Source organism: Salvia miltiorrhiza, chromosome 2 (genome assembly GCF_028751815.1).
Source record: "Salvia miltiorrhiza cultivar Shanhuang (shh) chromosome 2, IMPLAD_Smil_shh, whole genome shotgun sequence".
Taxonomy (NCBI): Eukaryota; Viridiplantae; Streptophyta; class Magnoliopsida; order Lamiales; family Lamiaceae; genus Salvia; species Salvia miltiorrhiza.
In genome coordinates, this window is record NC_080388.1 from 24,151,838 (window position 1) to 24,163,320 (window position 11,483).

The 11,483-nt window shown below is 37.8% G+C and overlaps 1 protein-coding gene across 1 annotated transcript; it reads right to left on the minus strand.

The window, feature by feature from the left end:
• Nucleotides 1-7,977: 7,977 nt before the first annotated feature.
• Nucleotides 7,978-9,910, minus strand: LOC131008167 (uncharacterized). The gene is made up of 3 exons (XM_057935061.1): nucleotides 9,775-9,910; nucleotides 8,269-9,560; nucleotides 7,978-8,205 (listed from the first exon to the last, which is right to left on the minus strand). The coding sequence occupies exons 1-3, from the start codon at nucleotides 9,908-9,910 to the stop codon at nucleotides 7,978-7,980; spliced, it is 1,656 nt and encodes a 551-aa protein (XP_057791044.1).
• Nucleotides 9,911-11,483: the final 1,573 nt, after the last annotated feature.

Below are 11,483 nucleotides of genomic sequence, written 5' to 3' on the forward strand. Positions count from 1 at the left end.
GGTCCCACTTTTGATGAACAGTAACCCAGCTCCGATGAACTGTAACCCCCCTTTTTTTATTCGATGAACAGTAACTGAATCTGAAAATTCCGAAAATCGAGAAGAATGTCAGATCAAAACTCACGCCTTAAGCTCAATTTCCCACAGACGGCGCCAGTTGGTGAAACGGGAAACCAACACCTAAACTAAAAAGCAGTAAACGACACCGGATTTACGTGGTTCGGTCGAGAAGACCTACGTCCACGGGGTGTTGGGGATTTTTTCACTATACTTCGAGAGAATTACATTTTACAAGAGATGAATGAATAAAATGAGGTGATCCCCCTCTAACCCACCCCTAAGTCTCTATTTATAAGCATGTAAATAAGCCCTAGGGCCTCAAGCCCATTTACTAAGATAATTGGGCTTATGCCCCTTTAATACATTGACCTTGGTCTGAATTGCCTATGCTTGCTTGACTACGCCGGAAGCTCTATTATTTCTTTTATTATCCCAAATCTTCAATTAAACCTGCACTGGTTAGCTTAATAATAATAATACTAATCATAAGCATAAATAGAAATGTTCCCATTATATAGTGCACAGCGCTGGTGCATATTTCAGTCCTCATCACTGCCGAATTCGTTACTCAGCAAAACCAAGCCTCCCCAAAGGTTGAATCGAAGAAGAGAATCACAAAGCAAAAATCAGTCACTGTTGATTACATATATTCCCTTAGAACTTAGGCAAATATTATTTATCCAAAGCCTAGGTAAAACTGACTGCAGAGAACTTGTTCTTTGTAGTTTAGTTGGCAAGTGTTCAAACCGGCCAGTGTGTTGATACTGAATTGAGAGTATGTGTCAAAAAAGAGTTCAGACCAGTGTTCTGTCTCCGTGAGATCTTAGTGCCCAGTGTGCGCTAGGAGTGAGAAATCCAACCGGCCAGTGTGTTGATACTGAAGATAGGCTCTTCAGTTATTTCGGTTTGTTGTGCACCCGTAAGCATACGTTCAGGTTTGTTGTGCACCCGTAAGCACACGCATAGGTTTGCTGTGCACCCGTAAGCACACGTTCAGGTTTGTTATGCACCCGTAAGCACACGCATAGGTTTGCTGTGCACCCGTAAGCACATGTCCGGTGAAGTTGTCGGTCTGATTGATTAGGCGTATTTATACGCATTTATTTGGGGGATTTTAGTATGATTCTTGTGCTTAATTCGTGTTAAATATCATCTTTAGGATATGATTATGATCTTATATGAATTTTGATGGTATTTGATAGGTTTTGAAGAAAATACTTGGTTTTGAAAAGAATTTTGAAGTTGTGTGAAGAAGAAGCTGTGCACGTCTGCTGGACGGTATGCCCATTCTGCCTGGGCGAGATTCACTGCATGGATTGATGGATTGCCGTGAAGTTTAGGACTGAAGTCTTGATTTATTTTGAGGGCATTGACTTTTGTTGGGCCACTTTTTATTATTTTGCCATCTTATTAGTTTAAAGCCTTTATTTTGCAATTAGGGCATGCGCCATTAGTTGTTAGATTAGTTTTGGTTAGTTTTTTTTATTTCCTTAGTTAGATATATATAACATAAGTCAGCCGCAACTTATCAACACATTCCAGACGCCAACTTTGGGAAGCAGATTGTGGACGCAATTCTGAAGTTTTCAATTCAGTTTATTTCTTTCATCTTTTTCGTGTATTTATTTATTTATTTGTTTTGTTTAATTATTATGTTTTCTAGCTAAATTCGTTTATTCCGGCAATGATTAGGGAAGCACTAGCAAAATTATTATGTGAGATCTAATTGTTCTTATACTTTATTTTATGCTTGCATATGCAATTCTCCATGTTTAATGATATTAATTATTTTAATCCATTAGATAGTTGCAAATATTTATTGGGTTAGAATTAATTATATAGCCAATTGAACCGGCCATCCGTAATTGTGGTTTATGTTTGATTAGTGGTAAATTGACACATCAGGGTCAAGGGAAAAACAGTCTTAATTCAATAATCCTGCGTCAGAGTTTATTGGTTTTGAATCGGGTTTCTCTAGATATTAATGCTGTCGGCTCATTAAACCTACAGAGCGTCTCTTACGGTTGTCAGTCGATTAGGGTAGTAATTAGTGAAGCGTCTTCCTGGTTACCGAATAATTAAGGAGAAATAAGATCACGTCAAAAGCGTCTTCGGTGATTATAACTGGTTTGTTTTCATGATTTAAAGTTATTTTTGCATCAATGATCGGAATAATTAAGCTAGGGTGGACTTAATTGATTGCTGGAATTCTTTTATTAATTGTTGGAATTTTTATTCATCTTTTAGCTATTGGAAAAATTGGTTTATTTGGATTTTATTTATTTTATTTTTATTTTAGTATTTTTCATATCTTTTCCCCATAATTTCGTTTCTTAAGTTTCTTTGCAGGTTGAATTTTAGGAGAATTCTCGCCGATCCCTTGGGAGACAATCTTGCTTACTGCTGTCTGCGCAGTGTGGGCATACCGGCTGACTGCCGGATATTTTTGGTGTAAAACGACGCACCACTGATCAACTGGCCATGGATGTAGGAAGTGTTTTCCGAACCACGTAAAAATCTCTGTGTTATTTACAGCTTTCAGTATTTACCTTCTTACTTGTGCTCTTACCTTCTTAAACTGAAAACTAATTAATTGCAAAGAGAAACTTAACTGCTAACAACGTGATTAATATCACAGGCTATTTCGAAACAAAAGTTTTCTGTTGCGTGTGTTATTAGTCTAACTGATCTATCTTCAGATAGTCAGTAAGATTCATAACATCTCTCTGTTTAACAAACTCGATTGAAGCCTTACGTGTATCAGTTAAAGCCTTTGACTTAACTGATAACTCTTTACTGAAGAGTATTCAGTATTAGTCGTCAACCTTGTTTTGATAAAACTCTTTTAACTAAAGGTTGAGTCAGTTTGTGTCTCAAAGTTTCATTTGGTAAAAATAGCCTATAGGTGTATTCCCCCCCATACACCTATTCGAGACACTCCGGACCTAACACCCACCTTAATTAAAAATAAAACAAAAATATTATTTCAGGTGATGTTAAGCACAGTTAAATGACGGGGTGTATTTGGTCGTGTTTTGCCATATTGAGGTAGTAAACAGCGCTGACCCTGAGTATAGGGTGTTATAGGCGATATGGGTGACAACGTCGGGGGGGGGGGGGGAATTGATACTTATTATTATTATTATTATTATGGCAAATTGCCTGTAAATCCATAACGTATGCTCAAATTGAAAATTGCACACAAATAGCCTTTCATTTTCTTTCCAATTTGTCCGGTGATCGGTATTTTCCTACGTGGACATTAGAAATTGACACAGAGGCGGCCGGAAATGACACGGTAGCCGTTGAAAATGACACTTATACTAAAAATGGACACTTGAACTAAAAATAATATTTAAAAAAGAAAACAGAAAAAAGAAAAAAACAAAAAAACCCCACTGCCCCTAAAGTCTTTCCCCTTCCCCCTAACCTAAACCCTAATTTCTCATCCCCCACCTGTTGCCGCCGCCTACACGCTCCCCACCCCCGATCACCGCCTGCACACAAACACGCTCCATACTGCTGCCACCCCTTGCACACAAACACGCTTCCGCGTGCATGCTCCCCACCTACACGCTCGACACCGGCTGCTGTAACACATACACACAGAAACACACGAGAGAACGTGATTTTGCTCGATTTTGGGTTGTTGATTGTGCACGATTTTGCACACTGGAGGGCTATTTTTCTCGATTTTGTTCCGTACGCGGCGACAAGAATATTGGCTGGTGAATTTCACAGGGGGCGCAGACGACTGGAGGGGAGGCAACGACTGCAGGGAGTGGCGGCGGCGATTAGGAGGGTGGCCAGGGAGGGGGCGAGAGACGACTGCATGGGGCGGCGGTGGCGGCGGGTTTGGGGTAGGGTGAAGGGTGTCGACAGGGGAGGAGGGTGAGGGATGGGGTTTTTTTTGTTTATTTTTATTTTTCTTTTTTAATATTTTTCAAGTGTCACTTTTTTGTACAAGTGTTATTTTTTAGTATAAATGTCACTTCTGGCGGTCAATGTGTCATTTCCAATGGCTACAGTGTCAATTTTCGACGTCCACGTAAGAAAAAAATGATCACAACCATCACCAGACAAAATTGAGAAGAAAATGAAATGTTATTGATCATGTGGTTGATTTTTAAAAATAGGTGCAATTTCCAAATCCGAGCATACGTTATGGATTTACAATTACAAACAATTTGCTCCTATTATTATTATTATTCGCAAATTCTTGCATGAGGTTGACCTCATGGTATGAGGTGGGTTTGCCCGACCCAACCCGATGTGAGAAAATATAAAAGGTTTTCATTCTCAAACCCTAGCCACTTTTTTCTTCTCCTCCTCTTCTCTTCTCTCTCCACTCCCACCCGCCCCTAATCCCGAAATCAAATCCACCGTCGATTTCCTCCTCTCCCTCAGTCTCACCGTCCCCGACCTCCGCCGCATCTTCCCCATGTGCCCGGAGCTCCTCACCTCCCCCTCCTCCACCGCAATCCGCGCCACCACCTTCCTCGTTCACTTGTTGCAATTATTCGGGCCTTCTCTTTAGGTTTGCATGGTTTCATATGCTGAATTTGTTTCCTACAACCTGTGACAAATTTTTAAGCGATTTGAGGGGGAAGAAAATGCGAGTTTAATAAAGCAAGAGGAATGCCTTTTTTGTTTTTCTTGTTTTAATGGTGTTGCTGGGATCAATAATTGACGCCATTCTTTAGGTGCTGTTTTTTTTTTTTTTTTTTTTTTAATCTGACTTTAGGTTCCAGAATTTCGGAAAGCTGAGCAATGGTATGGCGGCAAGAGTGTAGTGCTTCAGTTTTTACTACTAGAGTGTTACATATATTGAGATGATAAAAGTGATGCTGCTGCCGATCGAGAACTGTGAAAAAAAAAGTGACGAGTTATCACTTTTTCAGTGGGCGAGTAGTTAATTAGCCTGTCGATGAATTAAACATGTTTTTTCTAAATTTGTATATCTCTTTCGTTACCTGTTGAAGAAGGAATTATTCTAATAGGAAAAAGTAATCATTAATATAAATAAAAGTAGTGCTTATTTTTACTCATTAAAATTTATATTTTAAACTATTTAATTAAATAAATATTTTTTTCATAATAATGTTTATTTTTATTCATAATAACATTTACTTTTAGTTATTTGCTCAAACAATTATTTTTAAAAGCAAAAGTAATTATTGATATATAAAGAAAAACAAAGTTATTTTTATTGGTTAGGACTTTTATTCTTAGCTATTTGATTAAGTAATTATTGTCGTAATAAAAAGTAATTATTGTTACAACGAAATGTAATGTCTCTAAATTATTACATTTGTTCACGATAATTGTTACTTTTATTAATGAGAATTTGTACTTTTAGTTATTTGGTCAAATAATTATTATTGTAAGAAAAAGTAATTATTGATATGTATAAAAGTAATGTTATTTTTACTTGTTAGAACTTGTAATTTTATATATTTTGTCAAGTAATCATTGTTGTAAGAAAAAGTAACTGTTGATGTGATGAAAAATAATATTTCAAATCTGTTACATTTGTTCATGATAATTATTACTTTTATTCATGAGAATTTATACTTTTTGTTATTTGCTCAAATAATTATTATTGTAAGAAAAAATAATTATTGATATGAAGAAATGTAATATTTCTATAACCTTAATTTTCTTCATATTGATTACTACTTTTCATCATAATTGTAAAATCACAAATACAATACAAAAAAAAAAAAAAAAAAATCACTGCTAAAAGAAGTAGAAAATAAAATAGAAATAATTTTTTTAAAAAAGATCACAAATAAATGAAAAATAAATAAATGTTGCATCACACAAAAAAGTCACTTCATATTGATTATTACTTTTCATCATAATTGTAAAACCACAAATAAACTACAAAAAAAAAACAAGAAATCACTGCTAAAAAACGTAGAAAATAAAATCGAAATAATTTTTTTTAAAAGATCACAAATAAATGAAAAATAAATATATGTTGCATCACACAAAAAAAATCACTGTAAAAAAAAGTACAAAGGTAAAATAGAAAAAAATTAAAGAAAAAGCACAAATAAGTAAAATAAATAAATAAATATTGTATAAAAAAAACAACACTGGAGCCTCTGGGTTTTGAACCCTTGATATTTAAGATAAAGACTTAAGGCACTAGCAATGACCACTGCACCACAACACTTTTTATTATCATCAATTGTAACAACTGTAATATTTATCTGCTTCCCGTGTCGGCCCATGCCCAGCCCGTATACCCGTGCCTCGACCCGACCCATCTCATGGTATGAGGTTAACCTCACCCAGACCAACCCATTATTATTAGGGTATTTTTAAATATAGCCCCCAATTTTCTCACTATAGCCCTTCCATAAAAAATAGTAAAAATAATTATAGTTGTACTAATTTATCCCTATAGCCCATATTTAAATTTTCTAGAAAAATTAATAAGTTTATCCAAATAAATTTGAAAGAAAAATACGTACAACCTATTCATAAATTAGAAGATAAATCACTCATAATCCCTATTTTGAATCTAATGAAAAAAATAAATCTATATAAACCTAAAGTCAAAAATCTAAGAACTGTTTCAATTGGCTGAAAAACGAATAAGCATAAATAATCATAATGTAAATTTGACCGTCCAATTCATTTCATGGAATTTGAATACACGGAATGTACTTGTTATGTTTGAACGAGGGGATCAATGAATGGATTTCTCAACAAATTCCCCCCATCTGTGTACGGAAACAAACAAAATGCTCCTAAAACTAATTACTCCAAGTACAACAATCAAAACCTCACAGTTGCAGCATTCACGTCATCTCTATATCTCATAGGTCTATTCTCATTCCGATCCTAAATTTTACCCAAATACGGCCTTTGCAGCAGCATCATCTGCAGCGGCGTAAGCTTCACAATCAAGTAATTATGATGTCTTTTGTTTTTTCTTAGTGCTTCACTTCGCCCTCAAGAATGATGTTCTTAGATTATTATTATTTTTTTTAGGAAAAGGCGTAATATTATAAGTAAGCAAAAAGAGAGTTTAACATGATGGGAAGACCATCTATGGAACAAGGAAAACAACGATTACTTAAAGCAAACTTAGACAAAAGATCAACACTTTCATTTGCTTCGCGCGGAGTCCAGCTAAAAGCAAGGCTATGACAATTAGTAGCAGCAGTGTGAATAGCTTCCAACGTTGTGCCCAGACAGGAAAAATCATCTTCTCGTTTCTTTAACATCCAGTAGAGCACCTGGGAATCCATTTCCACAATGATATCAGTAAACCCCTTCTCCCTACAAAAGTGAAAAGCTTTCAGGACCGCGCAAGCTTCCGCTTCTACTGGTGTAAAAAACACCTTGCATGAATCCAAACCGACTACCCCAGAGAACATCATTGGCGTCCTAGCATAAGATCCCAAAACCCATACCATCTGACGAGTCCACTGTCGCATCGCACCAGAGCTTAACTTGACCCCCCTACTACAACGCTTGTGGCCAACGACGGAGCTGGGGGATCGCACACTCGTTTTGTCCATCGGGCCCGTTGCGCTGTGAGCAAGCAGTCGACATGCAAGAGTTATTTCCCTTGGAAGAGTAGCATATTATGGGCGTACCAAATGGCCCATACCAGATTTGCAAAGACACTGTGGACCTCCTTATTTTGATTGCACCTGATCGAATCCAACCATTCCGAAATGCTATGGGAAGAGTTCGATAATAGTGGAAGAGGTGAGACCTCCCACAAAAACGCCACCCACTTGCAATCTCTTATAACATGTTCCATAGTTTCCACCTCTTCTCCACATCTACGTCAGATCGGATCCATATCAATAGATCGGTTTCTGAGCCCTTGGACAGTTGGGAGAGCCTTCGCCATGCATTTCCACATGAAAAGTTTGACTTTCGGAATGACACTCAACCCCCAAAGCCATTTCCATAAGCTGCCAAAATCAGCCGAAGTTGAAGCTTCCTCTCCCTCCTATGAATCTCGCCCGCCACGTGATAACCTGATTTGACAGTATAAACATTCCCTCTACCGTGAGGCCAGAAAATTCTATCTCGTTTTGTTGAATCAAGGGCGAGATTAGACGCAATCTTCCAAACCTCAGTTGACGGAAAAACCTCAGCCACTCTGCCCATATCCTACACATAAACATCGTCAAGCGTAAGGGAGTTTGGGTGGGTGTGCTCTTTCTCGGGCTGTACCTGTGCTTCCAAATAGTTACCTCTCCCATCCGGTAGCCATGCATCAATACCTATTCGGATTCTAGCTCCATCACCAAGATGCCACACCATTCCCCTCGCCAATAAATCCCTTCCTACTAGTAAGCTAGTCCAAACGAAAGATGGCTTATGGGCTTTACTAGCAAGGAAGATATCATTTCTTGGGAAATACCTTGCTTTTAGCGATCGAGCTAACAAAGATGTTTCATTTTTGGCTAACCTCCGAACCTGCTTGGCTAACATTGCTTGATTAAAACGGGAAAGATCACGAAAACTGATTCCCTCTTCAACCTTGGCCATGCATAATTTATTCCAGCTCTTCCAACGAATTCTCCTTTCGTCCAATTTTTGTCCCCAAAAGAAGTTTGCCGCCACACTGTTTAATCTTTGACAAATTTGCTTTGGGATGGCAAAACTGCTCATGAGATAAGTTGGGATAGCCTGTAACACTGCTTTGATAAGAACAATTTTGCCAGCCCCAAAGAGAAACCGTCGCTTCCAATCTTTAGATTTTTTCCTTGTACGATCCACCAACATCTGAAAAATCTCCACTTTCGAGCGCCCCACACTACTAGGAATGCCAAGATAAGACCCTCTTTGTCCTTGACACTGAACGCCAAGTAGGTTGGCCAACTCCAATCTCAAATCAGGGGTCACCCCTCCACTAAAAAAAATAGTGGATTTCTCAAGATTCACCTTCTGGCCTGACACCACTTCATACCTCTCCATGATAGTACTTATAATCCCCACTTCAGCCGCATTTGCCCAAACACAATACAGTCGTCCGCAAACAACAAGTGGCTCATTCTTGGTGTAGTACGGCAAATTCTCGCTCCATGAACAAGCTTCCTTGTTTCGGCTTGGCGTAGTAGGCCCGAGAGTGCTTCGGCGCAGAAAAAAGAAGAAGAAATGAGACAGAGGGTCTCCCTTGTGGAGCCCTCGACTGGGTTCGAACTCTGCCCTTGGAAAACCATTAACAAGCACACGAAAGAAAACAGAGGTAACACAACGCATAATCAAGTCAACCATAGAAGAATGAAAACCAATATGACGCATCATAGACTCCAGAAAACACCATTCCACCCTGTCATAGGCTTTCGCCATATCTAATTTAAAAGCAAACACCCCATGAGCCCTATCCTTATTAAGTTTCACCATATGGAAAATCTCAAAGGCAATGAGAGCATTATAAGTAATATGATGCCCAGGTACAAAAGCCGACTGACTCTCATGAATTATGACAAGTAAAATAAGCTTTAGACGATTAGTAATAACTTTAGACACGAGCTTATACACCACATTACACAAACTTATAGGTCAGAAATCACTAGGCAGCAAGCAACATTTTTTATTGGGTATAAGAAAGACACAGGAAAGTGAAATTTATGGGACGTGGAGACTCACCACCATTAAGCACATTAAGAAGAAGTGGAACAATATCAAACTTGGCCTCAGACCAACAAGAAGAGTAAAAAATGGTTGGCATACCATCCGGCCCAGGGGCCTTGAATGGATGCATATGCTTAAGAGCATGAACAATCTCTTCCTGAGTGTAGGGGGCAGTAAGGTACCTGTTCATCTGCTCGGTTACAACTGGTTCAATGGAAGAAAGGACCTCCTCCATCGGGTTTGAAGGGTTGTATACTGAAAGCAAGACTTTATGCTTGTATACATTGATTCCTTAGTTCACTGTAATTCTTCTATCTGAAATATTGTTATTGCATAATCCTATTATAGTCCAATTTGTCTCATATTATAGATTATATGGTGTGTTGTAGTTAACAGAAGATCATATAATTGGAAAAAGTTGAGATATAAATTGAGTTCACAATCAAAGCAACTATGGACGAGTTGTTCGTTTAGATTGTAGCACAAATGGATAAATAGTTTGTCTTGGCTATTAATTTATGCTAGTACCTTCGTGTATTGAACAAGATCACAGTGTGATGAATGCTTATATTCTAACTAATTAAGAATCAAGATCTCGGTGATTTAAATTGTCTTAACCTTAATTGAATTAATCGTTGTGAATAATTAATTGACTATTGCTTTGATTTATCATGGGTGAGAGTTCTATTGAAACTCAATATACTCGATACTTTGGGTGATAATATTTATTATTTGACATGTGATTATATTGCAATAAGGATCCGTGTCCTGCTAATAACAGGATGATAATATCCTCTCGAGGAACTTAATAAGTTTATCGTATTAAACCTTGTAGGTGGAATTTGTTCTGATACGATAATAAGTTTAAGTGGTAGCACTTGAGATGTCGTTTAAATTAAACGACTAATTAATTAATTAATTGATCGTCAGATGAATTAATTAATTAATAGATATTGGATATCTTAAACACGGGGATTAATTAAGTCTAATGCTAGCCCGGACTCACCTAAAGAATAAAGAGGTAATTCAGTATTAATTTTCTAGTGGAATAAATTAATACTTGTGTTTCGATTTTATTATGGACTGAATAAGAAAATCGAGCACTGGGAGGCCAAACTTTATTCGAGCTAGTAGATCCCCGCTTGGCCCAATAAAGGCATCATTCCATAAGGGGGCGTCCCTTTCTCAATATCTCTTTGAGCTTTATTTGGTTTAATTAAGTTTATGGGTTTATTATTTAGGTATGACTAATACTTAGTAGAAATAATAAGGAAGCCCTAAAACCTAATTACTTTTACGCTTACGTGAGACCAGAAAAAAAGAGTTATGTGAGAACAAAAAGAGAGAGGGAGGGGGAGGGGGGGGGGGAGATGCCATTCCTATAAGGTGGAAAGGTCTTGAAGCTCGTTGCCATCCAACGTCAAGTCTTACAGTGGGAAACAAGTCGGAAGATTCACTCTGGAGTCCCTCATCGCCGGATTTGCAAGTAAGATTCGTTCTCTTGTAATAGGCACGTTGATTTTTGTATGTATTCATTTGGTATCCAGAATGGGTCACGGGCACGTGAATCATATGTCATAATATGGTTCCTTCAGGGTTAGGAGTCGTACCAACCGTAAAGAGCTTCTGAAAGTAGGACCGGAACACCTCATCCATCTCCGTGTTCTTTCTCGTCTTTGTACCATCCACTTTTTCAATCTCCTTGATATGATTTCGCTTATTTCTCCCCCTCCTCCACCTTATGAAAAAAACTCGTGTTCCTGTCCTCTTCAGCCATCCAATCAGCTCGTGATCTCTGTTTCCACATC

Excerpts from the sequence above, each read along its gene's own strand:
- LOC131008167 (XM_057935061.1), bottom strand. The coding sequence starts at position 9,910 with ATGGAGGAGGTCCTTTCTTCCATTGAACCAGTTGTAACCGAGCAGATG. Across the intron at positions 9,561-9,774 it reads CAAGGCCCCTGGGCCGGATG|TTATTACTAATCGTCTAAAG; the intron begins GTATGCCAACCA and ends TCGTGTCTAAAG. Across the intron at positions 8,206-8,268 it reads GTAACTATTTGGAAGCACAG|GATATGGGCAGAGTGGCTGA; the intron begins GTACAGCCCGAG and ends GTTTATGTGTAG.